Here is a 27,015-nt window from a genome sequence, read left to right on the forward strand (position 1 = left end):
ATCTCTCTCTTTTCCTCCCTTGCCCGCCACCGGGCATGTCCTGATCTGGCGGCCGCTCCTACCGCCCGGGGCTGCCTATCTGAGCCGTTTCCAGCGGGTCTCCCTCCCTTCCTCCCTGATCCCTCCCTGACTTTGCAACACCGCGTTCCGGGAGGACCGACTCGGCGAGGAAGGAGGCGGGGGAGCCCCGAACACCCGGACCCGAACCTTGACATGCTCTCGGGCGGAGAGGAGGAAGCCAGGAGCTGAGCGCACCTCCGGGGCTGCTTCGCCGGCCGGCTCCGAGCGCAGGACTCCGGGCGCCCTGCCCTGCGCCTGGGCGGCAGCTTTGTTGGTTTGGGGGGCGCCCCCCGCTTCCCGCCCCGGGGGCGCGCGACCGGCAGGACCATGCTGCTGAAGGAGTACCGGATCTGCATGCCGCTCACCGTGGACGAGGTAAGCGCCGCGCCGCACCGGGCCCGGCCTCGCCCGCTCCCGGCCCCCCGCCCCCCGCCCCAGGGCGCCGCGTATCCCGCTGCCGCCTCCCGGTCGGCGGGTCCACTGCGGGCGGCAGGGAAACCCTGCTGGAGCATTACCTCCCAAGCCAGAAGGCTGGAGGGGAGGAGGAAGGGGAGTTGCTGTTTCCACTTGTCACCCCAGCGGGGGAGGGCGGCGTTGGGTGGGGCGGTAGACTCTAGGTGGAGTCTTGGGGGGCACGCAGAATCCTGATTGTTGGGGATCCAGATGCACCAAAGGGAATTGCGCGCCCCTCCCTCCAATTAATAAAATGAATAAGGCAAACCTAAGCACCCCAGCGCGCTTGGGGGTGGGGAGGAGGCACCCCGTTCTGGCGTGGGCCCTGGCTCCCCTCCCGCGTTTTGCTGTAAGGTCTGGGGACGAGAGAAGCCTTTGCCCTCAGGATCTCCAGGCCCCGAGCCCCGCTGGGGGGCACCTCGGAGCCCTATGGGAGTCCTCCCGGGCCCGGACTTCTCGCGGTCGCCGCCAGCCTGGGCTCCGCTCCCGCCACGCCCGCTCATCGAGGCTCGCAGACCTGGCTTCGACCTTTCGCAAACCGCCTGGCTCGGAAACTTTCTGCGTCTCTTTAGCGGCGGGGAACGTGGTCTGCGGGCGAGCCGGGAGCGGCGGGGACTGCGGCGCGGCCACAGGAGGGCGCTCCAGCACGTGGGTGCGGGCCCGCCCGGGCCCTGGGTCCTGCCGCTGCAGGGCGGGCGGGGGGGCGAGGGGCAGGGGTTCGTCTTCTACCGGCTGCTCCTGTTCCCTTCTCCAGATCTCCCGAAGCAGCAAGCTCCATCATTCAGGAAATGATGACTCAGTGAGGATTATTCAGGCCCCGGCTTCCCTTTCTTCTCCCTCGCCTCCCTACCTTTTTGGTGCTTTCACAATTGCTTAGCGCGTGTCCAGGGACATCAAGGAAGCGTGAAGCCAATCAGGGAAATTTGAAACTCACTGGTGTGGTTTAGTGTGCCAAAGAAACCGGCGAGCCAAACTGAATTTATGCTTAAATATAAAGTATTTAATCCATCGGATATATTATTGAGCCATTGCCTTATGGAAGGGGATAGGTGCTTTCGGAAAGAAAAAGATGTTTAACCGATAAAGTGTCTGTGCTCCCGAGGGGCTGTCTTAATCTGTCATTTGGATCAAGTGTTGAGGCAGGACCCAAGTACAATCTAAGGCAAGATGAAAGTAGCTCCGAGTTGACAAAACATACATCCCAGGAACACTGGCTACCGAAGAGAAAGGTCAGCTCCCGCCAGAGTGATCAACGTAGCGTTTCTGCCTGTTGGGCGTTTGAGGAGGTAACATTGGAGTAGTCCTGAAGGATGGAATCCATGCGGATAGGCAGAGTTTTGGGGGTGCATCCCGACCATGTAAATCAAGTGGACGAGCAGCACATAGCTGTATGGGGAGTGGGGGAGGCAAACGAGTGACCCTGGTTAACCAGAGTATTTCTGGAAAAGGTTGAACTCTTCCCACCCTGGGCAGCTGAGCTAGAGCAGTTCAGCCTGGAGGTGTGTGTCCTTCTTTCTCTGTCCCCAGTGACTTATTTATTGATTAGGAGTTTGGAATCCAGGGGTAATGTTGGTACTGCATGAAATACCCCTCCAGCGCAGGTGATAAATAACCAGTTCTAGAATCTTCTTACTACCTACAAAATCTTTTTGTTCTCTTCATTCTGGTTGGTTTTCTTCATAGGCTTTCCTGAACATTCAGGCACAGCTCTTAAGCAACTTATTTATTTATTTATTTATTTATTTATGCTACTCAAATACCCACCACTTCAGGGCGAAGTGATCACTTTTGAATGTACAGATGGAGGCCCTTTCTTTCTTTCTTTCTTTCTTTCTTTCTTTCTTTCTTTCTTTCTTTTCCCTCGGAGGCCCTTTCTTAATTGGCAAATGAAATCAGGCTCCACTTGTAATAGAATGTATAATTATGATTTAATTAATGTGTAATTCATTTGGACTAAAGCATGATTCAGTTTCTTAAAAAGCTACATTTTGGAGTTTTCCACTTGGTTAGAGAAGCAGGGGGACAGTTTAGATTGATAGAGCTTTCAGACTGATAGGATTTCAGATTTTCCAAGCCAGATGATGGGTGAGGAAGCTAGGCCCAGTGCACCAAGGTTGGATCCCTGGAGTTTGACTGGTGGTAAACCCCCCAGTGTCCACCATCCCCCCCTTGTGCTGTGTCCTACTGTCCTTAACATTATTATTTTTAAAAATAATTTGAGAGAGAGAGAGAGAGAACACACATGAGCAGAGGGAGAGGGAAAAGCAGACTTCCCGCTGAAATGGGAGCCTGACCTGAGCCTAAGGCAGACACTTAACCGACTGAGCCACCTAGGCGTCCCCTGTCCTTAACATTAAAACTGGGAAGGAACTTAGTAGTGTCTTCAAAGAAGACAATTACCATCAACTTAGGTAGACTCTTCGAAACCTAACTTTTGCTTCAAGGCTTTATTTGCTTGGGGCCTGATTCTGCCTACACAGTACTTAAGGAATTTATTTCTGTTTAACCCCCGCAGTTAATTAGGAGTGCCCATATTTTTGAAAATGAGGAGGGTCAGTGAGAGAACCAACACTGTGTCCGTTCTTCTTCCCTGGCCTTATCCTGTTTAACTCCCGGTAGAGGGGAGCGTAAGGGGAACTCCTGTGCTATTATCCACATTTTGCAGGTGGGTAAACTGAGAGTCAGAAAGGTTAAGTAATGTGCACCAGGTCACACAACTAGTTAATAGCCAAGGCACAACCAGAGTCATTGTAAAAACCCAGTGTTTTTCTTTATGCTGCTCTTTGCCTGTCACTGGTATTTAATGCAGAAAAAGGAAAAGACAGTTCTTGAAAATAGAGTTGACACTATCAACTTAATGAAAAATCAAAGACCTTTTCAATTGTTATAGAGTACTAGATTCTACTCTTTCTCTAAGCCTTATTTTAACTCGTAAAATGTTCCCTAGTTCCAGGAAAGAGGAGCAGTGTTGGGGCCTAAAGAAAATAAAGCTCAACTACGGTCTAGATCAGTCTAGATCACAGTGTTGGTGTTTTGTTTAGTTTTTTAGACTATTTCAGAATGAAGAATTTTAAGAGGTAACATCCCATGGATTAATTTTAATAAACTTCATCAGAATAGTTTCTTCATTTATGTTCACTGTCATCTCTGAACTCAATATATACCCATTCATTGGAAAGTTCTAAACAATAAAGGTTCCTGGGGGCCAATGGTTGGCTCTAAAGAGACAGTTGTCACCGTCTTCGTTTGGAGCATTTGGTGATGTAGATTCTTTAACTTTAGTCTTGGAAGGGCTCGCGGAGATCTGCTGTAGTTGAGCCACTTCATTTTGTGGGGAAGACTGTGGTTGTGGAAGATCCGGTTAGTTGCCCATCTCGCGGCCGAGGGCAGGGTTTGGGCCAGAAGCCGGGTCTTCTGATTTCTGGTGCAGAGCTGTTTTATACTGTAGGCCAGGGCTTCTCCCACTTTTCCTCCTGTGGGAGAGTCCTCGTTGGAAGGAAATATTATTTCTAAGCCCACTCTTCAAAGCAGGGACACTAAGCATCTTAGGTAGCCTCTAGTAGAAGGTGGCTTGGAGACAGACTCTGCCCTTCCGTCTACTTAGGGGATGTTTGGTCAGCTGACCAGAAGCAAGGCCAGGGAGCTTTGTTTGAAGGTGCTCTTGTTAACAAGTCTAATGGTTTTCCTTAGATTGTGTATTTATTTGGGGTGGCTTCTTTTGGTTGTGTGGCTCTAAGGAGATTATGGTGGAGTTCAAGGCCCTTGTGCCCCAAGCCTCTCTCCTCTCGGTGCTGCCACTTGGTGCTACCAGCATCCCAAACTCCACCTTCGGGACTCCTTGGAGCAACCTGAAGATCAGTCCTTCCCGACAGGTTCTTATCAGTAAGATCAGCACCTTACCATGGTGCTAAGCACCACATGTTAGAGCACATCCACAGGAGCTGAGCACATCCACATATTAAGGCAGGAATCCTTTTGTTTCCATTGCTTGCTTTGGCGTTTTAACAGTTCCTGTTCTGACTGCATTAACGTTAATGGGCATACTTTTAGGGATTTATTTGTGGTCCTCAGGGATTCGTTGCACAATGAAAAATAGAAACACTTCCCTCCCCTCCAAGAAAAGAAGCGAGAGAAAGAAAGCAAAGGAAAGAAAAACAAGTTTTTAATACAGAATATTATTTTGTTCTTTGCCCTGGCCAGGAGCCAGTGCACTTTATCCTGGGTCCCGGGAGAATTTTCTTGCGCACATTTCTGAGAACAGATTTGGGATTGGGGTGGTGCCGAGTCTGGAATGACCTAAATGGAGATTCCAAAATGCCCGATAATGCTCCTTATTCTCTGTTTTAAATAATTTTCATGAAATGCGTCTGCAAGTATTAGGGCAGAAGTTCTTTCGGGAAAGAGAGTTTAAGTTTGAGTGGCATTGACACTGTTTTTTGTACAAAGTGATACTCCCTAATATGAAGAGTAAAGCTTCCTTGGATTAATCTCACATACCTCCCCCAGGGTTCCTCAGGAACATGATTTTGGAAAATTTTAAGAACAAGCACTATTTTGACTTTTTTTTTTTCCTCCTGACTCTTAGCCTAGCTGGGAGGGACCAAGGCGCCAGGGTCATGACTTTGATTTCTGGGTGATCCTGGTGGCTTCTGTCGCCTGTCCCGCAGTCAGAAAACCACGTTCCTCCTACTGCCCAGGGATCTTGCACGGCGCCCTTGCTTGTCGGGAGGGGCACGTGGGCGGGTTAATGGGTAAGAGCAAACCTTTCACCACTAATGGAACAGACAACAAGCAGCAGATGCTGTCCTCCCCGGCTGGTCAGTGAAATTGACTTTGTGTGCGAAGGACACTGCATTTCCCCCGTGATTTGGGTGTGAATGTCTGCCACACGAAAACATTCTGGGCCTTGAAAAAAACGGACGTTATTGTTAAGGAAACCTTAGTTAAAAGTGGGTGGTAATTAACTTTTGCTTTTCATTACAAAAGGAGCGAGTGAGTCCCTGAGGCTCTTAAAAACTGACTTAAAAACCTCGTGTCTGATTAAGTGAGTAATACTTCATTTCAGAAAAGCTCTCGTTTCGGGTGAACAGAGAATACTGTTTTTTTTTGTAAGCAGTTTAAAAAAAATTAATATAGTTTCAACACCCCATTCTCTTGAAGATTCACCGTGTGCTGGCACCCCCCCACCGGCCCCGGAGTGTCAATTAGAAAGTGTGCGTGTGGGGGGAGGGATTCACAAAGTTCTTTTTTTAATATAAAAGTGTGCGCACAATGACAGGCAGTAAACGTGTTTTTCAGGGGCAGTGATTACTGGAAAAGTACGTCGAGGTTCATTGCTTTAGCCGCCTGAGTGAGGGCCCAGGTGCCCCTGTTTGCCCCCTGTGGGCTTTGGCCTGCTTTCTGTTGCCTGGAGGTTTCTATGGTCAGATAACTTGGGAAACTTTTTTGGAAACTAGCTAACACTTCTGCCCCTGTTTGGAGAAAAAGACGGATATAGACATCAGCTGATTTGTAGCAAGAAGTCAGGAAGGTTTTATATATCTTTTGTAAATTCAGCCCGCTGGGAGAGGAAAAGGAGAATTTCAGATTGTAGATTGCCAATTGCCTGCCCTCCCTGCCTCGTGCTGGCAGTCGGGAATTTTGTGGTTTTCTAGTTTTTTGTTTTTTTTTTTGGTAGGCTCCAGGGAAGATGAAGTGCAAGTGTAAAACTGGAAAACAAATTGTATCTGGAAAATGTAAAATTGTTTGAAAAAAAATTATCTTGAATGCTTGACTTTTCATACTGTACATCTTTCAACTTAAAAACAATTCATCTGCACAGACGGGATCTCGGGGCTGCACACCTCTAGTGGGCGCTGTTTCCCTGGAACCCAAGTGGGAATAGTGCGGTGTGATGGCCCTGCAACCAACCGCGGCCTCAGTCAGCCCTCTCAAGCTTCCAGCCTCTGCTGCCGTCATGTGTTAAAACTTGAACGTTTATAGCAAACTTGTGGGTTTATAAGTGGAAATGTCACCTGCCTTAGAGACATCTTTCCTGACCACTCTGTCTCAAGTAGTATTCTCCTATTCTTTATCTCTGTACTTACTTATTTCCTTCAGAGCATTTCTCATAATCTGTACTTATTTGTTTGCTTATATGTCATTCATTCCCATCATCATCTTTTCAATGTGTAACCCACATAGGAAAATAGTGACAACATAGTTTAACTTATTTTTCTTTCATACTAAGTCTTTGACATTCAGTGTGTATTTTCCATTTGCAGCACATTTCAATGCCCACTAGCCACTTTGCAGTGCTCAAGGGCCACGGGTGGCTGGTGGCCGCTGTATTGGACAAGGCAGCTCTCATGCTTAAACCTCAAGTCTGGCACATAGTAGATGCTTAATGAATGGATGGATGGGAGGAAGCTGGGAAAAACAGAACCATTTCTGGAAAGCTGAGCCAGTTGTCTTCCTTCCTTAAAATTTTTTTTCACTTAGTTTTTATACCACCTGAAATTTTGCAAACTAGTGATTCTTTTATATTACAAGCATCTTCATTTAAAAATTGCTCAGCAGTACCCCCTGAGAAGCTTGAGGCCAATCTTTCTTGGGAGTTAATGTAATCATTCTGCTTTCATCCTAACTTCTGGAGGAGTATTTGGTTTCTACTACTCTGTAACTAATTATCACAAATTTAGTGGCTTAAAACAATACCCCTTTATTATTTCAGAGTCTCTGTAGGCCAGAAGTCTGGGGATGGCATGGCTGGATGGCGTGGCTGCTCAGGGTCTCTCAAAGTTGAAATCAAGGTGTTAAGCTGGGCTGCACTTCCTTCTGGAGCTTGGAGTCTCTTCAAAGCTTGTGTGGTTATTGATAGAATTCAGTTCCTCATGGTTATAGGACTAAGATCCCCTCTTTCTTGCCGGCTATCAGCTAGGGGCCAGCTCCTAAAGGCTACTTGCCATTTCCTCCAATGTGACCCTGTTCACAACATGGCAGTTTGCCCCTTCAATTCCAGAAGGAGAGCATCTGCTGCCACTTTGAAAGTCTCTGATGTGTTTATCTCTGACCTTCAGACTCTTTTTTTAAAAAGACTGGCTGGATTAGGTCAGGCCCACCCACATTCAAGGGGAAGGAATTACAGATAAACAGGGTGTGCACACCAAGGAGCAGGAATGGGGGGGGGGGCTTTCTGCCTACCGGAGGGGGAATAGCTGGATTGACACTTTCTCTTGAAGTAATTATTTCTTGTATCTAGGTTGGCATTAGGGGGAGCATGAAAGTGTTCATATCACAAATATTTATTGGAGTCCAGCTATGTGCCGGGTGCGAGGCCGAGTGCTGGGGATAGAGCAGCAAACAGGCAGATGTAATTCCTGCCCTCCTAGAGCTTATAGTCCAGAGGCCACTGGAGAAGTTTCACTGCCAGTTTATTTTATTCTTAAATTTAAATTTTATTTTTTAAAGATTTTATTTATTCCTTTGAGAAAGAGAGAGAGCATGAACCCAGGGAAGGGGCAGAGGGAGAGGGAGAAGCAGACCCCCTGCAGAGCAGGGAGCCCAATGCAGGACTCTATCCCAGGACCCTGAGATCATGACCTGAGCTGAAGGCAGACGCTTAACTGATTGAGCCACCCAGGCGCCTCTCACTGCCATTTTAAAATAGATTATGACAGGGGCACCTGAGTGGCTCAGTGGGTTAAGCATCTGATTCTTGATTTTGGCTCAGGTCGTGATCTCAGGGTCATAATACTGAGCCCTGCCTTGGGCTCTGTGCTCAGCACAGAGTCTGCTTTTGAGTTTCTCTCTCCCTCTCCCTCTGCCTCCCCCACTGCGGCCTCCCCCACTCACTCTCACTCTCTCTAAAATAAATAAATCTTTAAAAAAAATTGAGTTGGTATATAAAATACATCTCAATAAAACTGTTTAAAAAAATAGAGGTGGCTGTGGATAAACATAGACATCTATGTTTAGAGACAGAGAGCCATTGACAGAAAGTGCTGAAATTGAATTATGAGTCCACTGAAAAGTTGTGGTCCCTGTCCTCAAGGAGATGGCTGTAGTTGTCCTGATTTTAGACAGCTTTCCAAAGGAGGAGGTTCTCTTCTGCAGCAGCGTGGGAAGAAAATCTGCCAGATTTGGACCAGAGTGACCACAATTTAGGTCAGAACTTGATACTTAGGGGAAAGAAGCAATCACGGCTTGAACAGCTGCCCTGAGGCTCACTGAACGGCTTCAGGGTACTGGGGGACCATCACGCCTCCTTCCCACCCCTAGGGGACAGAGGCTGGTGGCTATCATGAATGGAAGGAACAGTACCTGGGGACCTTTCTGGCTACAGCTCCAAGTGCATGTCTCTGCTTTCTGTGTGCATTGAATGGGAAGTCATGTGTTAGCCAAATGAGTCCTAGAAAACACATTCTGGAGGAGATGGTTCTGCATGGGAGTTGAACCTTCTGCCTGATTCATCTCAGACAGATGTCCTGAAGACTTCCCATCACTGGCTTTATTGCAGAGGAGGCTGACTGGCTGTTCAAACTCTGTCTCAACAGTCTCTGTTTGGGATGTCAAGATCATACTACACTAGGCTGGGCAAATCTCCCCGGATGACAGACCACTCGAAGGGAGCCCTACTGCCTTGGCCACCGGCTTCACCCACGTCACAGGAAGGAGGCTAGAGTCCCCCCGCCACGTTCTGGCAGACTGCCTGAACCGCATTATCCGATGCTGTTTGTCGATTTAGAAACACGAAAGCTGGCCCTCACAAGGTTTTGACATCAAGTATTAAAGTGACTCATTCTTTCATTTCCCAGCGCTCTGACAAAGGGGGCCTGCTCTTGAAACTCCTTTTTAGACTCTAGTGGAAGTCGACTCATAATCTAAACAAGTAGCTAACGTAGGTTCTTTATCAAGTTTATCTAATGACTCTTCACTTTTTTTAAGTCTCTTCTTTTGCTCCTTTTAAGTTTGGGTAAAGCATGACCTTCTAGATTCCTCTTGTTCCTGAGCAAAGGAAAAAAAAATCATTCTTTAATTCCTTTGGATTATATCTGACAATCTTTAGGGTGTTGTTTCTTTCCCAGAATGAATCACTTAGAGAAGTAAGATTGGCCCAACAAATGTAATTTGATGACAGCCTATAATAATGTTGTTTAAGCACCTAATCTAAGCAGCTAATCTCCAAAGATTGGTCCCCGCCCCATGTCTACACACACACACACACACACACCATTGAAGTCATTCTATTTGCTGTATTAAGGCCAGATCCAGGTGTTTCTGAGCACTAATTTGTGTATTTTTACACCAAAAATAACTAATCTGTATATTAGAAGAAAATTTAGGGGCGCCTGTCTGGCTCAGTTGGTGGACCATGCAACTCTTCATCTCAGGGCTGTGAGTTCGAGCTCCATGTTGGGTATAGAGATTACTTAAAAAGAAAAAAGAAAGCAAATGTATCAAGTGGGGAATGAGAAGTCTCCACTAACTGGGATATAATTAAGTTGTTGAAAACCTCAAATGCACTGTATCTTACTTTCTGGACTGTTTGTCTTCTGTAGTGCTCTTCCATATTTTATAGTTTTAATTATTGTAGTGGGATTTATTTATTCTTTATTTTTTTTTAAAGATTTTATTTATCTGAGAGAGGGAGAGAGTGCACAAGTGGGGGGAGGGGCAGAGGCTGAGGGAGAAGCAGACTCCCTGCTGAGCAAGGATCCTGAGACCCTGGGATCATGACCTGAGCGAAGGCATGCACTTAACCGACTGAGCCACCCAGGCGCCCCTATTATTTTTTGTTTGTACTTTTTTGTGGGGGATAATTTGTTTATTGTTAAAGAGGCAAAGTTTCACTTATCACTATGTCTGGCAAAAATGTTTCCAACTTGTATAGATAGTTTATAGAGACAGTGATACCTGCTTATCTGAGCCATCTCCATCTTTGTGGCTTACATGAATTGTGGGAGATCCTTGCTCTGCCTCTCCTGACCACAGCATCCAGGAGCTAGGCAGTTACCCTGTGTCACAAGGTCTTGGCTGACTGTGGCCTTGCAGTAACCTTGCTTTCACATACATAATAGAAGAGTCAGCACCGTATGCCTCAGCAATGCATCCTGGGAAACGTTCTGTTTGGAAAGTATTTTAAAATGTGGTTTCTGGTTCTTTTTTTTTTTTTTTTTTTAAGATTATTTATTTTCGAGAGAGCGCACGTGTGTGTGGTCGGGGGAGGGGCAGAGAGAGAATTTTCAAGCGGACTTGTGCTGAGCTCAGAACCGAGATGGGGCTCTATCTCTCAACCCCAAGATCATGACCTGAGCTGAAATCAAGAGTCAGACGCTTAATGGACTGAGCCACCCAAGCGCCCCTGTTTTCTGTTTTTATAGCTTGGGCTGATAGCAGTTACGTTTCACACGCAAAGGGGGGAGAGAAATTATATCTGTTGAGTGCCTTTTGGTTTAGTCCTCAGAACGGCCCTTATGAGTTGGGTATTATGATCCCACTTTCCCCATGTGGGTCGTGGGTGCTTGCATGGCTAGTCAGTGTTAGACTTACATCCACACCTAGGCTGGTCAGACTGCAGAGTACACGCTCCTTGCTCTACCCTGCTCTGCCTTCCCTCGAATCCGAGAGCCGGAAGGAACCACAGAAGGTGATCCAGATCTATCACACACCCAAACAAATAAATAAAAATCTTCAAGATGAGAAAACTTGTTCAGGGTTATCAAAGGAAATAATTGGGGGGAAGTAGTTCCTCCATTCCACTTAAACAAAGAGAGTGGTCCTTACGTTTTATCTTCCATGGAACCATCCATTCTATCCAAGTATTAAACCAAGTGACATTCCTCTGTGTAGCTTTGATAAGTGAATCATGTTCCTTTGAAAATAACTTTTGTAGTTCATGCTCTAAAAAGAGAACCACCCCTACACTTTTGGAAATTATTCCTTTTAATGGCAGTAAAAACCTTTGGCTTTCATAGACATCAGCAGCAGATTGGTTTGCTGATGAGCACCTGTGACTTTCTCAAAATTAGTATCAGGAATAACAATGGGAACAGAGAAGTGACGCCATGTTTTTGGCACATTTAGTTGAAAACTTAAAAGACTCTTCACATGCAGGTAAGCAAATTGGAGCGTATGAAAATCATCAAAACGTACCATTCAAAGTTGTATATTTACCCTTCCTGCTGAGTTAGCTGCTGCTCGGAAACTTCTGGTTCCCCTCTGCTAGCATCGCCTCCAAAGCAGTTTACAGCCCACCCTCACAAATTAACGTTGTTCTTTTAGAGTCACACCTCACGTGGACTAAAATGAAAAATTTTAACTTGATAATTATTTCAAAAATGGAGCCATCAGGTATTTTTGTTCTAAATTAAAAATGAAATTTTTTTTTCCTAAATTAAAAATGATCCTCAAGAGACATTTACCATGATCAAAAATGGTAAAGATAATGAAAAAACCCAAACACACCTGCTCTACTAAGTTCCATGGTGGAGATCCAGAGATGTTTTGCTGTGTCAGCACTGTTGAACCACACAGGTCCATAATCACCTTTTTTTTCTTTTAAAGATTTTATTTATTTATTTGACGGAGAGAGACAGTGAGAGAGGGAACACAAGCAAGGGGAGTGGGAGAGGGAGAAGCAGGCTTCCCACCAAGTAGAGAGCCTGATTCGGGGCTTGATCCCAGGACCCTGGGATCATGACCTGAGCCGAAGGCAGACGCTTAAGGGCTGAGCCACCCAGGTGCCCCCAGGTACATAATCTCCTAAAATGGACTATTTGAAGGGGACCACACACAGCTGGATGTGTATGTTCTGGTCAGTTTTTTAAGGAATAATTTTTAAAAATTGTGGTAAAACATAAAACACAAAATTTGCCATCTGCACTGTTTTTAAGTGTAGGGCTCAGTGGTATTGAGTACATTTGTGTTGTTGGGTAACCATCTCTACCATCAAGCCACAGAACTGTCTTTGTCTTGCAGAACTGAAACTCTATACCCATTAAAGAAGAAATCCCCACTCCACCTGCCTGCATCCCTATGCATTTTCTACTCTAGGTATCTGGTCAGTTGTGTTTTGTTTGTTTTTAAGGTGTTGCTTTCCTTACTTTCTCATTTAACTCCTATACCATTTCCCGAAACAAATTTAATACAAATTAAATTCATAGGATCTAACCAAATAGAATTTTTTCCTGAATTTTGCCTTCTTTCAAGGAAGGAAAATGACAAAATGTGTTTATATCCATACTTTGGGGGGGGATTAATGACACAGTAACCTGTACCTTTGTGGCAACAGATGAATTGCTTGGCCACTACAACTCAGGACTACTTCTGTTGTCATTTAACAGAAAAAGTGCATTTTGTTCAGAATCTTTACTAAGGCAGGAAGAAAGACCAGTGCATTTTGGAAGCATTTCAAACAAACAGGATTGGCACGGACAAGTGTTCTTCTGTTAAAGCGAAAGACAGAATATTTGATTAATGATGCTTTATTCCTGTACTAGGTGGAAATAGACATTAATTGGACCCTTTTTCTGAAGAAGTACAGTTATAATGTCGGCTTTTTAAAAATTTTTGTAAATGTTTAATGCAGGAGAAAAAATAATTTGTCAGTATAATGGCTTATTGATAAATAAACTTTGGAACATTTTCATTCTTGTCAATTCTCTTAGTGATGTCTGCAGCTGGTTTTCAACTGACCAGCCAAACACTTGGATTTCATTAGATTTTTATAGGATTTTGGCTTTGCCACTCTCGAGGAGTGTGTTCCACACTATCCAGGAAGGTAGTGGGATCTAATAAAATATTGGCTCTCAATATGCATCCAGTCTGAGAAGCATGTGCCTGAACACCTTACGGGCCTCTTTAGCCTCTAATGCATCAGAACCACGAAGCCTCAGAGGACAACACTCGCCTTAAACCAGTAATTGTCAATTAAAATAGAGAAACAAGACTGGATAGATGTGTGAGAGAGCTAAATTTGTAATCGCCTACTTGTCTGGACAGGCAGTTGTGAAGACAGGGGTTACCACTAACTCCTTGAGCCCATGGACAGGCCCTCTGAAATGTTGAGTTTCCTGTGGTTAGCACCCTGATGACAGGGTCCTCCATCAGGAACATTCTGCAAGTTTGTCCTGATCTAAAATAATGACGATGCTGGTGCTGATGAAAAAAAACACATTATGACCCTTGATATCACCGCACACGGATCATCATTCTGGAGTAGTTCAAACCTCCCTGAGAGCGGATGCGGTGGATAAAAGTGGTTTTCTTCATGCTTAGAAAGTACCATGAAAGTAGACAGTTCTTTTGCTCAATGAGACAGATTTAAAGATATGGAATTTAGTTATTTAATCCTCCCCCCTCAAAGTGCAAAGAGTTTGAGAACTAGAATTGCATTTAATCATCGGGGTACAGATTGTACTGTGCGTGCTGGAGATCCAAAGCCTGTTGTGTGGAAGGCCATGATGAATGCTCATTTTTTTATATTATGCTTTTGCGGCTCATAAAGAGGCATCGTGTCCAGAATGAAAAAAAAAAACCAAAAACCTTTAGAGTCAAGATTTAATAGCTCACCTCTCTTGGATTGTGGTTGACAGAAACTTGGACACAGCTGAGTGTAATTATGTTTTTCAGCGGCGTGACTTACGGTGCTGCAGATAGGGGTGTACTTCGAGATTCCTTGCCAAGATCTGGCTGAAAAGGAGCTTGGTGGTGGTTTAAAAAAAAATAGTAATTAGGCTATTAGTTGTCCAAATGGAATAATCCCCTTAAGCCTTTTCAAGAAAAACATTTCCAAAAGGGTCAGGTGTATTTGAGATTAGCCATTATTTACCTAGGTGTTCAGCTTTTTACCCAGGCTGCTTTAGGACTTGGTTCTTTTTTAAAAGATGTTGGTGATGTGTGTCAGAAACCATCTTAGTTTTTAAAGGGGTTCAGTCCTGGTTCTCAGATCAAAAGCAGCCAAATCCCTGGCATCCCAGAAGCTTCATCGTAGATTCGTGTATTTTTCATCTAACAGCTACTCTCGGGGTTGTGCTGGACTTTAGACCGGCTGTCCTCGAGTGGACCTGGAGAAGGAACTGCCAAGGGCCTTACTGGCTGGCCTCTGTTTTGGAGGAAAGTTAAGAAGAAGGCAGAAAGAGGCAGGAGGAGGTGGTGGCCAGGCCTAATGGACTGTGGTTTGGGGTTGGAATCCAGGGCTCTGTTGCAGACCCCGGGGCTCAGGACACACCCCAGGATAGGACCTGCTCACCCTTTACCACCCCCCCCCCCATCCTCTCTGCTGCGCACCTTTTGGGTGTGTCTCATCTTTAAGCTGGATGATCAGCTTTCTTTCTGCCTTTGTTGGAGTTTTTTGAATTGCAAATCAGTCACGCCTTACAGTGTTCACGTTTTAAAGTCCTGGTAATTGCTCCACCTCTCATAGGGAGTATCATCCCTGAAAAAGGCATAATTACTTTCAAATGTGATTTTCCTTTCATTTTTCCCTACCCTTTCCTTTAATGAGGCACCGTTGCATTTTATCTCCTTGAACCAAAATCTAGGTTGCACTATGTTGGGGTTTCTGGTTTAGGGTGGTATGGTATATCTAGGAGCATGAACGTGAACTTAGAAGAACAAGCTGAGTCCTAACTGTGTGGTATCTATGAATCGATTTAGGAAGACTCGATTTTCCCATGCCTTAGCTTACTCAACTGTTCAGTGCCTCCCCCCCCCCCACTTCCATCAGGGGCCAGTCATAGGAAGTAGAGAGCTGACTTGGCAAATGTAAGGGGTGATAATTGTCCATCCGTGGATGCTGCATGAATTCTTGGTAATTGTGCGTTCCCTGAGCTATGGAGAAAATGATATTGTCTCGCATTTGAAGTACCTTTATATTAGGAGGACCAGCTAGTACAAAGACATTTTGGAGTCTCCTTTCCAAACGGCCCATGGGAAGGGAATCCTGAGTTATCCACTGGATCTGAGTTTGGCCGGTGGAAATGTTACATCATAGAGATGAGGGAACAGAAGGCAAGCTGAGGACAAAGCATAAGCTGACACCCTGCAACCCCCCCATCCCCCACTCCTGGGTGGCACAGGTGTGACATTCTTCTAGAAATCTCCCAACTATCTTACTGTTAATGCCTTCTTAGAGGGGAAAAACAACCTTAACTTGACAGTGGTCAAGCCTCCGGTATCCTGTGAGTCTTCTTTAACATATGAAAATCCTTTTGAAACCTCCCTTTTTCCGTACTTCCCCCAACCCCATAGTATATATCAGCCGCCCCTTAACAACCAGTGGGTAGCAGCTCCTTCTGCCCACAGGTCCTGTCCCTGGGCTTCATAAACCACCATTTTGCACCAAAGACGTCTCAAGAATTCTTTCTTGCTCGTCGGCTCCGGACTCCACCCCCCTGAACCTCACCTATATTCCAAAACCTCATCAATAGTAACAAATGCTATAGGATTAGATTTATTTCCAAGCCTGCATGGGGCTATACATTGCTTCTTAAAATTTCATTCTCCGACACCGTGATGTTTATGTTGCTATGGTGGTGTGTCTCTTGCTTGGGTGTCAAGATTGCCATTGAAAATAGGCCGGCCAAAATAACAGCTTGACAGGTGGCTGTGCTTTGTGATGTTGTTTGTAAAGCTGTTTTGCAAAGTAAATCACCCAACTGTGCCCTTCACCGTATTCTATATCTTAGCCATGCTTTTTTTTTTTTTTTTAACATATTGCTCCCCTTTCTACTTTATATATAGATTTTCCCTCTTTGCAGCAGTGCCATGCCAATTTCCTGTAGTAACACAAGGAAAGATTTCAGCTCATTTTATTTAGTGGTGGATGTCCTTTCCTTATTTGTGTAATTGGAGCCCTCCTCCTAAAAATAACCCTTCTTTTCTTAATGTGATTCTTTTTATAGCTGATGTACTCTTTATTTAAATGGAAGACCTCTTTTTAACATGCCATTTTACATATACACGTATGTATTATGTATTATATCCATATAGACCAATTATAGATCTATTTCCTTGTAGGGTGTAATCTTCAGTAATTTGGTAGTAGAAGTTGTTTCTGTTGACCTGTCATTAAGTGTTCACCTGCTATTAAATGATCATTTTCTTTCTTTTGGGATAAAATGATAGGAAGAACACTATGGTTAAAACAGTTCTGCTTCCTGACTACTGTAAGAATCTTTCCTAGAATAATCTTGCATGGTGATCATCTTGCCTTTTGGCTTAAATACCAGCGTGGCAGGATGCTCACTGTTCTGTGGGGTGACCTCAGAAGCCACGATTGTCCTATGATTGTCCACCTGGATGTATTAGAAGGTCCTATCTTACATTTTGTTGCTGACTGCCTCCCTGGAACTTTCATGGCTGTTGCTCATTTCCCCCCTCTATGGTGACACAAATACCAGCCACTTCCACATGCTGGCTCTTTAAATATTTAAAGAAAACTGTCCTGTTGTCCTTTGGTTTTCTCTTCTACTGGCCTAACATCCACAATTCTCTCAATGACTCACCTTAGGAAATGGTTTCCGGATTCCCTCATCATTCCCGTGGTTCTCCTTTGTTGCTGCCATTTAAAAAATCCTGAACACAATGCTGTAGAGGATCAGCAGACTTTCAGTAAAGGGTCAGATAGGCACGCTGCAGACTTGTAGGCCATCTCGTTACTATCACAACCACTCACCTCTGGCCTGTAAGACAAAAGCAGGCGAAGACAGGTATGAATGAATGGGCATGGCTCTCTTCTGGTAACATCTTATTTATGGGTACTGAAATGTGAATTTCATATGCTTTTCACACGTCACAGGATATTATTCTAATTTTGATTTATTTCAACCTTTGGAACACGCAAAACCCATTTGTAGCTCGAGGACCATACAGTAACAGGCACGCCCCGGGTGCGGCCCGAGATGTTGGAGGACCTGGCCCCCGAGGCTCTGCTGATACTTGAGTGTGCGCATTGCCATTTTCAGAAGCTGTGTCAGACTGCTGGCTGCTTCTCACAAGGTGATCAGCTCCCTGCAGTTTCCCCGCAAAGCTCAGTCTCTGTACTGGTGTGTGCTTGAGATCCCTAAAAACAGGCAGCCATATAGCAACAACAGTGTAATTACCATGGGACTTTGAAATGTAAATGTGATGAATGGCATCTGCTGATTTCAAGTTGGACAAAATGTTTTTGATTCTTGCTTCTGTTATTTACCATGTTCATGAATTCTCTTAGCTTAGCGGCAGATGTAAGAAGTATGCCTTTCTGTCTTTATCCAAGCCACCAATTTTTTGGTAACCTCCAAATCACAAAATAGGGGTCATAACCGCGTAGCTTGGTTCAGAAACTAGGAGGCCTTTGGGTATAGAAATGAAGCCCTTAATTCTGTTTTCCTAAGCTTAAGAATGGATCATTCTCTGCTTCCTCATTAGTTTTAATTTTTAAAAACTGGTTCTTTTTTTTTTTTTTTTAAATATTTTATTTATTTATTTGACAGAGATAGAGACAGCCAGCTAGAGAGGGAACACAAGCAGGGGGAGTGGGAGAGGAAGAAGCAGGCTCATAGCAGGAGAGCCTGATGTGGGGCTCGATCCCACAACGCCGGGATCACGCCCTGAGCCGAAGGCAGGCACTTAACCACTGTGCCACCCAGGCGCCCCCAAAAACTGGTTCTTGTTAGATGTTTTGTGAAACCCTTTAACTGAGATTATAATTGAGCATGCAGAGGAGAAAATTTAGTAAATGGGTGAAGCCAATTTTTTTTAGTGTATAAACATTTAATTAAAATTATGTATTTGTTTATGTGGGCATTCACTTAGCAAGGCTTTGCTTTCACAGGGTAAGGGAAAACACAGTGGGCCAACATTTGTGGAACATTCTAGCGTGCCAGGACCATTATGTCAATTATCTCATTTCATCCTTACAGTCATCATCCAAGGTGGATCCTATTATCTTCATTTTACAGATGTGAAAATTGAGGCTCCCAGGATTTGCTAGTCACCCAGTAAGTCAATGGCAGAGCTGGATTCAAACCCAGGGCTCTTTACTACAAATTCCATCTGTTTTCTCCAGTAACACCATTGCTTTGTACAGCCAGAGAAGTTGACATTTATTTGTTCATTAGCAAGTTAATTTTATCAGTAGAGACCATTGATCCTAAAATGGAAATGTATTCCTGAATTATTTACAGAAATGATACCTTTTGCGGTGTATATCCCAGAAACTGTGATATAAAATGAGAATATTGACCTCCTTCCTGGGAAGAGAGTGATCAAGTTAAAAACTCTTTGCTGAAACATAGATACAATTTTAGATTACCTTAAAGCTATTATAAATCTTGAGGGAAATCTTGATTGTTTTTAGAAAGCTTCTATATTTATCTAGACTGTATCTTGCAACAAGGCACTTCAAGATGTCATTATATGAATATTCAAAAACTAATAGAGCCTAGATAAGAATGCGTGATAATCTAAAGATATCATTTAAAACAGGGCTTTAAAAGTACATTACTTCAAGTGAAAAAGGAAGTCTTGTAAACAAGTTTTTTATAATTCACTATGCATTCTAATTCCACTTATCTCCTGAGTCTTTAAAAGGAAATTTATAAAAGGGAGATGAAACAAATTTTTGAATAAAACTCTGAACCCCAGAAAGTAAGATGTATTTAATATTTTAATTGTATGAAATGGATTCCTTTATCATAGCTAGTGCTGGGAATGACAAAACCTTTGCTGAGATTATTCTATGAGGAAGAAATGAGGCTGTGGCTTTCAGGAGCTGGTGGCCACTCATACTTTAGATTATGAGCTCCTCCGAGGGTCATGATTGTCCTTCTTTTTTAACTCCCCACCAGTCATTTTTCTTTTTTTTAAAGATTTATTTATTTGAGAGAGAGAGAGAGTGCGAGCAAGGGCGGTGGGAGGGGCAGAGAGAGAGGGAGAGAGAAATCCAAGCAGACTCTGCACTGAGCAGGGAGCCTGATGCAGGGCTTGATCTCACGACCCTGAGATCATGACCTGAGCCAAAGGCAGAAACTCAACTGACTGAGCCACCCAGGCGTCCCCAAAATTCACTTTAAAAAAAAAAGATTTTATTTATCCATTTTAGAGAGAGACAATGTGCATAAGGGGGGGAAGGAATGTGCATAAGGAGGGAGAGGGAAAGAAATCTTAAGCAGACTCTGTGAGCTGAACATGGAGCCCATCACAGGGCTCAATACCACGTCCCTGAGATCATACCAAAGTCAAAGGCAAGAGTCAGATGCTTAAGTGCCTGAGCCACCCAAGTGCCCCCAAATTCACTCTTTTAAATACGTGTACAGAGCAGTGGTTTTATTATTTATTATTTATATATTTTTTAAAGATTTTATTTATTTATTTGAGATTGAGAGAGAGCACAAGCCAGGGGGAGAGGCAGAGGGAGAGAGAGAAGCAAACTCCTCACTGAGCAGTTGTGCAAGCATCACCACTACCTAATTCCAGAACATTTCTATCACCCAAAAAGAAACCCTATACCCATTGGCAGTCACTCCCTATTACTCCCTTTCCCCCAGCTCTTGACAACCAAAATCTACTTTATTTTTCTTTATTTTTTAAAAGATTTTATTTATTTACTTATTTGAGAGGGAGAGAGTGAGCAACATGGATGGAAGGGCAGAGCGAGAGGGATGAGCAAACTCTGGGCTGAGTGTGGAGCCCAGTGCAGGGCTCGATCGCATGACCCTGAGATCATGACCTGAGCCAAAACCAAGAGTCATACTGGCTCAACCTACTGAGCCACCCAGGTGTCCCAAAATCTACTTTCTTCCTTTATGAATTTGTATATTCTGGATATCTCATATAAATGCAGTCATACAATATACGGCTTTCTGTGCCTGGCATCTTTCCCTTAGCATAATGTTTTCAAGGTTCATCCACGTTATGGCATGAATCAGTGATTCATTCCTTTTTACGGCTCCGTAATATTTCATCGTATGGACATACCGCATTTTGTTTATGCAGTCATCATTGGTGGACATTGGGTTGTTGCCACTCTTTGGCTATTGTGAGTAATGCTGCTATAAACAGTCATGTAAAAGTTTTTGTTTGAGCACCAGTTTTCAGATCTTTTGGAAATATATCTAGGGGTGGAATTGCTGGTCGTATGGAAATTCTGTTTAACTTACCGAGGAGCTGCCAAACTGTTTTCCACAGTTGATGCACTTTTTACATTTTCACAAGCAGTGTATGAGGGCTCCCATTCCTCCACCTCCTCGCTAACACTTTTTATTTTCTTTCTTTTTAATTCTAGTCATCCTAGAGGGTGTGAAGTAGTATCTCATTGTGGTTTCGATTTGCATTTCCTTAAAGACTAATGCTGTTGAACATCTTTTTCACATACTTATTGTCTATTTGCAAATCTTGGGAGAAATTCTATTCAAGTTATGTGTCTTTTTATCATCGGGTAGAAGAGTTCTTTTTGTGTTCCGGGTGTTAGATCCTTATCAGATACATGATTTGCAAATATTTCCTCCCATCCTTCCGGTTGTCTTTTCACTCTCTTGATAATGTCCTTTGAAGTGCAAACATTTAAAATTTTGTTGAAGACTAGTGTATCTATTTTTGCTTTGGTTCCTTGTGCTTTTGGTGTCCTGTCTAGGAGACCATTCCTTAATCCAGGGTCACAGAGATTTATACTTACGTTTTCTTCTAAGAGTTTTATAGTTTAAATTCTTACATTTAGGTTTTTGGGCCATTTTGAGTTGATTTTGTATAGGGTATAAGGTGGTTATCCAAATTCATTCAGTTGCCCGTGACTTTCTATTTGTCCCAGCACCATTTGTTGAAAAGACTGTTTCTCCCCATTGTATTGCCAAGCTAGCTCTTTCTCCCTCAACATTTTGATGGTGAGATTGATGCATCTAACTATAATTCAATAATTTTTTATGGTTGTATAATATCCTTTTTTATTTAAGTATTTATTCATTTATTTAAGCCATCTCTACACCCAGTGTGGGGCTTGAACTTATGACCCTGAAGTCAAGAGTTGCATGGTCTTCCCACTGAGCCACCCAGGTGCCCCTTACGGCTATGTAGTATCCTTCATATGAATCTGCCAAAATATATTTATCCACTCTTCGATCCATGCACACTGGGTTGTTCCTCGAGTTTTGCTTTTATGGACACTGCTGCTGAGAAAATACTTGAAACTCTTTCTTACTACCCATGTGCGAGAGTGTCTAGGGAATATGCCTAGGAGTGTAGAGTTCTGCACATGTTTTCCAAGGTGCTGGTAATATTTTATACTCCTATCAGCAGTGTGTAAGAGTTACATTTGGGAAAACTCAGTTTTTAAACATTCTGTTTCTTTAGTTGTCTCTTTGAAAACAGTCATTACCTAGAGGAAGGTTGTAGTATTTGCAAGTGAAATCTGCCGTTTAGACTTCTGATGTTTGATTAGTAAGAATTATTTTAAACAAGTGAAAGGTCAATAGCTGGAGAACCCAGTATGTAATTAGTATCTCTTTAATTTGTAAATATTAGCGTGAGGTTTAAACAGATGTTTGGCTGGTTGAGGTGGTGAAAGTTTTCGCTGAGAGTAAAGGAGCATGTGTGCTACATCATGGGTGGCCTACTATTGCTCCCTGGCACAGAATCTGGAGCGAGTTTGATAGAGCCGTTGGCAGAATCAGGGTATGGAGGGGTGGGAGGATGCGTCCCTTTCTTGGCTTCCACATATTAGTACACGGGGGTTAGGCTGAGACAAAACTGTGTCGAGGATGAGGAGAAACACGCCCTATCTTATCCTGTAGTATCGCGTGAAAGGGTGATGGAAATGGCTTCCGGGTTGGGACAAATCCACGGGAGTCGCCCCTGGGTAGTACAGCATGGTTGTGCCAGACCACCAGTGTGGCCCAGGCAGGTGGGTATCAACAGGGATGGCCATCAGGAGGTGATCAGATGCTTCTGGAAGGCAGGTGGTTGGAGCATGCTGGCCTCCTGCCTGGCAGCATCCCAGAAGCATGTGGGGAAGTTCTCCAGCTCAGGGTGGGCCTTAGGGACAGGATGTCAGTTATGAAGCAGGAGGGAGGGTGGGGGGAAGGAGGAGGTTATTAACATGTTCCCCAGCCCTAGGGGCTCTTGAGGAGGTCATCAGGCCCTGTATTAAAGAAAATGGAACTAGAATAGTTCCTAAGGAGGCAACTTGGTCTCAGGAATTAGTTGGTGTAATCCCAAGTGCTACAGACTGAACGTTTATGTCCCCCTCCCCCCCCATTCATATGTTGAAACCCAATTCCCAATCTGATGGTGCTTTTTTGGAGGTAGGGCCTTTGAGATCCCTCATGCATGGGATTAGTGTTTTTACAAAAGAGACCTCAGAGAGCCCCTGCGACCCTTCTTCCATGTGAGGACATAGAACCTAGCCGTTTATGAACCAGGAAGCAGGCCCTCACCAGAGAGTGAATCTACTGGTGCCTTGATCTTGGACCTCTTAGCCTCCGGAACTGTGAGAAATAAATTTCCGTTTATGAGCCACCCCGTTTATGGTATTTTGTGATAACAGCCCAAATGGACTGAGACAACTAATTATTAGAACTGGTGCACAATAGCAGATAGGGGGGCTTGACCATTATTCCTCTCACAAATAATGGCTATCATTGTTTGGGTGCTTAATATGGGCTAAGCATTTATGTAAAATAACCTGTTTAATTCACACAACAATCCTATGAAGCGTATTCTATTACCGCCTCATGTTACAAGTGGGAAAACTGAGGCACAGAGCAATTAAATAACTTTCCGAAGGTCACACAACTCGTGAATGGCAGAAGCAGCGTTTGAACCCAGACATTCTGGCTCCAGAGCCCAAGCTCCTTCACCGTGGGACCATGCCTCTTCTAGAGACAGTCTTGGATTCGAATCTTCATTTCAACCTTATACTTTTATTTGTTTATTTTTATTGAGAGAGAGAGAGAACGCTCCCATGCATGAGCAAGGGAGAGGGAGAAGCAGACTCCCCGTTGAGCAGGGAACTTGATGCGGGGACTCAATCCCAGGGTCCTGGGATCATGACCTGAGCAGAAGGCACACGCTCAACCAACTGAGCCACCCAGGTGCACCTCACATACTTCTTTTTATACTTAAATTTATTTCCCTCCCCGTACCTTTTTAAAGTAGGTCCATACCCAGTGTGGGTCTCGAACTCATGACCCTGCGATCAAGAGTTGCATGCTCCACTGACTGAGCCAGCCAGGCACCCCTTCCCTTTTTCTTATATTGTTTCTCATTTGCAGATTTCTTTCTAGTTCTGCCCCATGGTTTTTCCATTATGGTGTTTCTCTGTAATTAGTTGGTTACTGGATATAATTTCAGTGTATTGAGAATATGAGAATGATGGAAGAGAAGTGGAAAGCATAGAAACATAAGAGATGATAGTGGAGAATTAAATGTACTGTTCCTCATTTCCAGTATGAAATCAAAACCGGAGGTTAGATCATTCAGAATGAGAGCATTCAGTGTTTTCTAAACTGTCTGCTTATAAGACTGACTTAGTAGTATGACCTGATTTAGTACTCCTGAGGTGAGAATAAAGAATTCATATTTTTAGCAAACACTTCCCATGACTATAATAAACCAAATATGGAAATCAAACTTAAACCTTCTTTATATAAAGCCCCCAAGTATGGCGCATGAGCTCAGCTAAAGAATTATTGAGTATTTTTAGCGTTTACACACACACACACACACACTTTATAATAACTTAACATTTTTTTAAGTTTACTTATTTAAGCAATCTCCACACCCAAAGTGGGGCTCGAATTCACAACCCTAAGATCAAGAGTTGTGTGTTTTACTGACTGATCCAACCAAGTACCCTTTAAATTTTTTTATTATTGTAGAAAACATGAAAGCTACACAAAAATAGAAAGAATGGTGTGATGATGCCCCATGTACCCTCACCCAGCCTCCGCAGTTGTCAATCCATGGTCAGGTATGGCAGTATTTTTGAAAGAGAGCAGAAAAGTTACTAAATAGTAAAGGCAAGAATTAAAATCAACTGTGTCTGCTTTGCCTATAAGACTTAAAACTGGAAACAACCATACGTCCATCCCCAGGTAAATGTTATCAACAAATGCTGGTATATCCATTCAGTGGAGTACTACTCAGCAATAAAAACAGCAACCTATGCACACCACATGGGAGAATTGCAAAATAATTATGCTGCATGAAAAAAGCCAGACAAAACAGGAGTACGTTCTTAAAATTTGCCATCCCCTGGTTTAGAGGTGGACACAAACAATAAACAATAGGAAATAAGTACAAACAGGGATCGCGACAAATCATGATTAGCACTGAGGCACCTCGGTGGCACAGTCGGTTAAGCATCCAACTCTTGGTTTCGGCTTAGGCCATGAGCTTGAGCCTAGCGAAGGGCTCCATGCTGAGCATGAGTCTACTTAAGACTCTTGGGGAGCCTGGGTGCCTCATTTGGTTAGGTATCTGCCTTTGGCTCAGATCATGATTCTGAGACCCTGGAATCAAGCCCCACGTTGGTCTCCCTGCTTGGCGGGGAGCCTGCTCCTCCCTCTCCCTCTGCCTGCTGATTCCTCTGCTTGTGCTCTCTCTCTCTCTGTCAAATAAATAAAATCTTAAAAATAAACACAAAAACCGAACGTCTCCCTTTGTCCCTCCTCCCTGTGCGTGCGCTCTCTCTCTCTCAAATAAATCTTTTTAAAAAAAATCATGATTAGCACTATGGCAGTAGAGAATAACAGGGGCAAAGGACAGCCTCTTTCTGTAGGGTGCATCATAATCTGCATTTGAATTGAAATCCATTTCCCAAGTATATTCTATGGTTTTCTGCTTTGGCGTCTTTGCGCATTGTCTCCATCTGTTAGGCTCTTTTGCTGCCTTACACTACTGTCAAATGCTACCTACTCCTTAGCTCCCACTTAAATGCTGCATTCTCAGGGAAGATTCTGCCATCTCTCCAGTTATAATTCAGTTCTCTCCTGCCTTTTTTTTTTTTTTAAAGTAAACTCTGCCCCCAATAAGGGTCTCAAACTCATGACCCCAAGATTAAGATTCACATGCTCTATGACTGAGCCAGCTGGGCATACCTCTCTTCAGCTTTCTTTAGCTCATGAACTTCTCTGGGTGTCACTTCCATTAGATTGTAAGATTCCTAATAACAAGACCCAAGTCCCATTCTTCTCCTAATCCCTTGGGTCAGTGCAGCCTCTTTTACAATATGAGTCTACGTCCATTTAAAGTCCTCCTAGGCAGACTTCTCCCAGCCTCAGCCTCTGCCCCTCCCTTGCATCCTGTGCTAATAAAACGTTGGCTGTTACAGTTACATGGACATGGTTATATAATGCCCTTAATAAATGAAATCTAAAATGGTACATCTTTTTTGAACCCAGAAGTTCACTCTGGGTTCAAGCTTTATTCTCTCTGAAGTTTTATAACATTTTCTGAAGTTCATGGGGTTTTTTGTTGTTGTTGTTTTGTTTTGTTTTAAAGATTTTATTTATTTATTTGACAGAGAGAGAGAGACAGCCAACGAGAGAGGGCACACAGGCAGGGGGAGTGGGAGAGGAAGAAGCAGGCTCCCAGCGGAGGAGCCTGATGTGGGGCTCGATCCCAGGACCCTGGGATCACGCCCTGAGCCGAAGGCAGACGCTTAACGACTGAGCCACCCAGGCGCCCCTGAAGTTCATGTTATATTCCTTTTTCTTCTGGATGATTTGCAAGGAGCTTTGGTCGAAAGCGATCAAGTCCTGACTGAGACGTGTTAACTCGGCAGTAGTGATATCTTTCAGAATGAAAACATTGACTTTGAAAATCCTGCTTGCCTGAAAAACACACCTGAATGAATACTTTATGTATTTATTATACATGTAAAAAGGTACTGTCTTTTTTTTTTTTTTTTTACATTGATTTGCTTGTGAGAAGGCACAGCAGTATCTGTGTTATGTATGGAATAATATGGAAAATAGCATTTTTTTTTTCCACAGTCCTGGCTGTGACTGGAGTCTTATGAACACATGTACCAACTCTGAAAATTCACTTAACTTTCCAAATAAGGTTTTGTCCTTTTTTGTACATAAATGTACGCCTCCTTTTCTTCTTCTTTTTTTAAAAGACTTTATTTTTAAGTCATCTCTACACTCAGTGTGGGCATGAACTCACAACCCCTCAAGAGTCGTATGCTCTACCGACTGAGCCAGCCAGGCGCCCTACACCTCCTTTCCGTTGTCCATATGTAATGCTCTTTGATTTACTGTGGGGTTTTGCATAATTTCACCCACTGTTAGCTTATAGTGTATAAAAATATACAGATGTATAAACCTAGGAAAAACAAGGTGGTCATGGGGAGCTGTGGCAGATGAAGTGTATTTCTGCCTAGATTCCTTGCCCCTGCCCCTCCACCCCACCCCAGGGTTCCCAGGTGCAGGGATGCTGAGGTTCCTGGGTGGGGTCCTTGCCATATTTGAGAAATACGATGTTCGCTCTATCACATTTCTCTCTCGTTTAACGTGGCATCTCCATCACCATTGAAGAAGT

At 43.8% G+C, this 27,015-nt stretch overlaps 1 protein-coding gene across 2 annotated transcripts in view; it reads left to right on the forward strand.

The window, feature by feature from the left end:
- The window catches only part of PITPNC1 (phosphatidylinositol transfer protein cytoplasmic 1), a 240,802-nt gene continuing 213,787 nt past the window's right edge, over window positions 1-27,015 (forward strand). For both annotated transcript variants that reach the window (XM_040640376.1, XM_040640377.1), the window contains exon 1: window positions 1-435. Coding sequence is in view for 1 of the 2 variants with exons in the window: in XM_040640377.1 (XP_040496311.1) it covers window positions 388-435 (48 nt within the window). In the remaining variant the exon portion in view is untranslated. The remainder of the gene's footprint in view (window positions 436-27,015) is intronic.

Source organism: Ursus maritimus, unplaced genomic scaffold (assembly GCF_017311325.1).
Source record: "Ursus maritimus isolate PB19 unplaced genomic scaffold, ASM1731132v1 scaffold_24, whole genome shotgun sequence".
In the NCBI taxonomy this organism is placed as follows: Eukaryota; Metazoa; Chordata; class Mammalia; order Carnivora; family Ursidae; genus Ursus; species Ursus maritimus.